Here is a 4,888-nt window from a genome sequence, read left to right as displayed (position 1 = left end):
CTCCAGAGTCAGAGATACCTGCACAGGGAGAGAGAGAGGACACACTACAGGAGAGAGGAGACACACAGTTAGTGATGTAAAATGGTGGCATATAGATGCATGGAGAGGAGAGGAGAGGAGAGGAGAGGGGGCAACCTATCACAACACAACTATGAGGAAGCTCAGGGTCACCTGATCCAGCCCTAACTATAAGCTTTATCAAAAAGGAACGTCTTAAGTCTACTCTTAAAGGTAGAGAGGGTGTCCGTCTCCTGAACTGAGACTGGGAGTTGGTTCCATAAGAGAGGAGCTTGATGGCTAAAGGCTCTGCCTCCCATTCTGCTTCTGTGGACTCTAGGAACCACAAGTAGACCTGCACTCTGAGAGCGAAGTGCTCTGTTAGGATGATAAGGCTCTACGAGGTCTTTAAGATACGATGGAGCCTTGTCATTAAGGGCTTTGTATGTTAGGAGAAGGATTTTAAATTCTGTTCTGAATTTTACAGGGAGCCAGTGGAGAGAAGCTAATATGGGAGAGATATGATCTCTCTTGCTCGTTCCTGTCAGTCCTCTGGCTGCAGCATTTTGGATTAACTGGAGGCTTTTTAGGGAATTATTGGGATATACTTATAGTAAAGAGTTACAGTAGTCCAGCCTGGAAGTAACAAATGCATGGACCAGTTTTTCAGCATCACTTTGGGACAGGATGCTCCTGATTTTTGCAATATTTCGCAGGTGAAAGAAGGCAGTTTTAGAGACTTGGTTTATGTGTGATTTAAAGGACATATTCTGATCAAAGATGACTCCAAGGTTCCTCACAGTAGTACTGGAGGCAAGAGCTATGTCATCTAAAGTAACTATATGATTAGACAGCAGATTTCTAAGGTTTTCAGGCCCAAGCACAATAACTTCAGTTTTGTCAGAGTTTAGAAGTAAGAAGTTACAGGTCATCCAGGCCTTTATGTCTTTAAGACATGCTTGAAGTTTGACCAATTGATTTTAATCATCTGGGTTCATAGATAAATATAACTGAGTATCATCTGTGTAGCAATGGACATTTAGGTTGTGTTTCCTGATAATATTGCCTAAAGTTAGCATGTTTAAAGTGAAGAGAAATGCACCTAGCACAGCACAAAGCCCTGTGGAACGTCATGGCTAACTTTAATCTGCGTAGAAGATTTATCATTCAACATGAGCAGATTGGAATCTATTTAATAACTAAGATTTGAACCAATTTAGTGCAGCTCCTTTAATCCCAATAACATGTTCTAGTGTCTGTAATAAAATGTTATGATTCACTGGTGTCAAAATTCCACACACACACGGCTACCACACTCGTCACTGGAATACAGCTATGCAAATGTTTGGTTTTAAGTGGATTTTTCCTTTAAATCATTTGGCTAAAAATATAATAAGGGATTTTTCAGAAAAATGTGGCTGCTGACTGTGTTTGAAATGTTTTTGATTACTATTCTAATTACTTAAATAATTGCTGAGCAAAACTATCAAGACAGAAGAAAAGCTGCTGGTGAAGATGAAGCTTCACATCATCTTCATCAAAATCACCATCAACCACAGACGGATTTTTATGCAAATTATTCATTTCTCCCTGTTACAGAGGTATTGGGAAATTCCTCCGGTCTGTAGAGTATAAAATGTCAGTCCATCACACAGACAAGGCAACTCCTTGTGGCCCTGACAGCCCTCAGCATCTGTGGAAACTCAACAAGCACTTCCCAGCATCGCAACATGCCCTCTCAACTTAGTAAGTGATTTGCAGCCTGTGGTGCACACGTTTCCTGTGTTAATTCCTCTTTTCATTCATTCAGTCATTCATGCTTTGCCTTTTCACACAGATGCGTACCTGCTCTCTGCAGTGTTGCTAGCAGCTCTGCTACCGAGTGCTCCTGGAGCTCCAGTTGAAAACATCACCACTGAGAGTGTGGAAGACGACTTCTCAGGTGACGAGATGGGGCCATCTGACCTACTAGGGACCCCCGAAGCTCCACCTGGAAACACGACTACTAATGCCACAGGTGTGGGTTTGGGGCCCACTGACCTACTGGTCACCTACTGGTGTGGGATCCTTCATCCAGCTGAAGAGCACCACAAGGCAGTAAGGACTTTATCTTTCAGGAATTTCACTGACTGAACTCTATTATTTTGAAGTTGCTCACATGTGCAATGCCTTCAGCAAATTGCTTGAGTCATTGCTCAAGTTAAGTGGTCTCTCATTTCACTGACATGTAAACTGACTTCCATCTTTTTTCTTTGACCATTTCCCCTCTAGCAGCTGAATGAAGCTGATTTCACACATATTGGAGTGAACTACAACTACGAATTCCCCTCATTTCCAACAGCATGCCCTAACTCCAACTTCAATGTAGGTCTCTTTCTTGTTTATCCTCTTGTTACACCTTTAAAAGAAGCTAGTGATGTGGTTAATTTGAGCACTGACTGTGATCTTCTGCTCACTTACCAGGAGGCTTGTCTTCACTTGTTGGTTGAAGGCCTGAACACCTATGCAGTTCTTTTCAAGCATGTGGAGAAGGAATATTCCAACAATGCAGTCCTCATGGCCGTCAAAAACTACAGCCCACACCTGATCAGCTTAATTAAAAGAAAGGTGAGTCTAATGTTGAACACTTGTCTTTCTGGCTAAATACCGGAGGAAAAAAAACTCCTGAAAATAGTTTTTGAATTTGTAGTTGTGGTAATGTATTGCAACTTGACTCTCTGTTATTGTTTTTCATCTGGCTCACCTTTTTATTATCTCCATTATAGCCACTGTGGAGACAGATCATTTACTTAAACAAAAATAGCAATACATCATTGTAAAAATACTCCATTACCAAAAAGTCAAAAATGCACAAAATTCTACATTCATGTGTAAGTTCTATTTTACTATTGTAGTCGGGTCAAGGTAATTTTAAGCATATTGTATACTGCTGTGTTGTTTAACTGCTCATGCATTGTATTGCATATACATGTACTCTGCAAAGTAGCTTAGTAAAAAGTGCAGTATTTCCTGTAGTAAAGTAGGTATCATCATGACATGACACTGTTTAGTCATATATATACTACTGTCACTTCTGCCACATAGATGAGGGATCCTGAAAATGTCACGATGCTGACCAGCAGCCAGGAGGAGCAGCTACTGAAAGACATTGACAATACAGATACTTACCACAGACGGAAAACTGCAAACAGCATCCTCATGCACTTCCGCAACTTCATTGTCGATGGCATAAGACCAATTCTTCAAATAGAGAAGAAAAGGTGCCCCCAATAATGTATTGGACCAATCCTTTTAGGAATACCTCAGGGAAACTAGGTAGGGTTTATGTCTATTTTTAAGAGGAATCATGAAAGAATCTGAGATGAATGGCTTTATAGCTATCTGCTATATGGCTTAATGCCTTGAATTGCCCACGACTGCATAATTTATTTAATATATTTATACTTGGTGAAAATGTTATTTATTATTCAAACAAAAATGGTTGTGGAATACTTCCATAGAAAATATAATCAGTGCTTGACAGTGACTTTGATGTGGATTCATTTCTGGATTGTTACCACATGAGCAGCACTGTTGTATAGATTTTATGAATAAATGAAAAGAATGATTGTATCATGTCTTCTTTTTTTGCTGTAATGTTAAATATTGTTTATTTACATATGTAAATGAACTCACTCTTTGTTGAGTTACAAATCAATGAGCTGTGTTTTGAACACATGGTAGTGAGTGGCTTGAAGGAATATTTTGTACACATGCAAAAAAAAAAAAAAGATCTGCATTGTAGAAAAGAAGCAGGTTTTTTCATTCCATCACTGTATTTTCTCATCAAACAAACAAACCCTTAACAGCATCCTTATGTTTGCATGCTCATCAGGCCTGGAAAATATGACTAAAACTATTTTAAAAAATAGATCACATCAAAACAGGCTGACTTATTTTTACATCTGAATTCTGTGTGTAATTTCCAAACTTTAAAATACTGACATAAAAAACAAAACAAAACAAAAAAAATATTAAACATACGCCACAAATATTTACAGAGACAAGCCTCCACTATATCCGTATTAGCTTGGCTCACCCTGTGGTAACCAAAACATAATAAATTAAATGTGAACCACTATCTAACACTCCCAGAGCACATTTTATTATCCAATAGACTGTATTTTACATGAATTACCAACCTGTGACCGGCTGTGCCTTTTCTGAGACGCGCCTCGCTGACGCACTGCTCCGCTCGTTTTACGCGTTATTTTGGCTCACCCGAGAGTAATGATGTCCTCCAAATATGAAATTTCTTCGTCTGCTTCAACATCAGAATCTTCTCTCGCCTAAAAATCATTTCCAGGGCCGTCTAACTACTAATGCGCCTGTAAGAGATTTTCCCTGGTATATGGGTTTTGGTCATAGACTTTCCACCGCCATGCAGAGAAAAACTCTTCTGTTGGGTGGAGGAAAGTGCTGTACGGTGGAAGGAACACATTCTGTTCCTGGTCTTACTCTTCCTCGTCCTTTTTGTCCAACACCTCATATTCCTCTACCTCTCATATTATTATCTATAGTTGATGGATGTACCCGTGCCATCTGTGCACTTTGAACTGGCTTATGATTTGTACCTTCTCATCACATAACTAGAAACAAGTGTGAACAATTTTGAATCTGTTAGATATTTTTAGTCAGATAGATACTGGATAGCTACTTTATGTATTAGAAATGTTTAGTGGAGATAGGATGTCTAGTTAGACTGGTAAATGCTTAGTCATGCTTATGAGTTTCTACAGGGTACATCTGGTCAAGGATAACTAGAGAGAAGAGTGGATGACTGTCAGCAGACAGGGTGTTTAATATTATTATTACGACGTGTATAACTGTAGCCTTAGCCATAATATGTTCT

General features: G+C 39.3%; 1 protein-coding gene across 2 annotated transcripts; it reads left to right on the top strand.

The window, feature by feature from the left end:
• The first annotated feature begins 1,629 nt into the window (after positions 1 to 1,629).
• On the top strand, positions 1,630 to 3,406 carry LOC109963879 (interleukin-6-like). Of its 2 annotated transcripts, none has more exons than XM_020606782.1 (5): positions 1,630 to 1,743; positions 1,835 to 2,094; positions 2,272 to 2,361; positions 2,461 to 2,604; positions 3,082 to 3,406. In XM_020606782.1, the coding sequence occupies exons 1-5, from the start codon at positions 1,728 to 1,730 to the stop codon at positions 3,268 to 3,270; spliced, it is 699 nt and encodes a 232-aa protein (XP_020462438.1). In that variant the 5' UTR covers positions 1,630 to 1,727; the 3' UTR covers positions 3,271 to 3,406. The 2 variants fall into 2 exon arrangements, with proteins under 2 accessions (XP_020462438.1, XP_020462437.1); XM_020606781.1 differs by having other exon boundaries at positions 2,269 to 2,361.
• The last annotated feature ends 1,482 nt before the right edge of the window (positions 3,407 to 4,888 follow it).

Source organism: Monopterus albus, unplaced genomic scaffold (genome assembly GCF_001952655.1).
Source record: "Monopterus albus unplaced genomic scaffold, M_albus_1.0 scaffold82.1, whole genome shotgun sequence".
NCBI lineage: Eukaryota > Metazoa > Chordata > Actinopteri > Synbranchiformes > Synbranchidae > Monopterus > Monopterus albus.
This window is presented reverse-complemented; position numbering and strand designations above follow the sequence as displayed.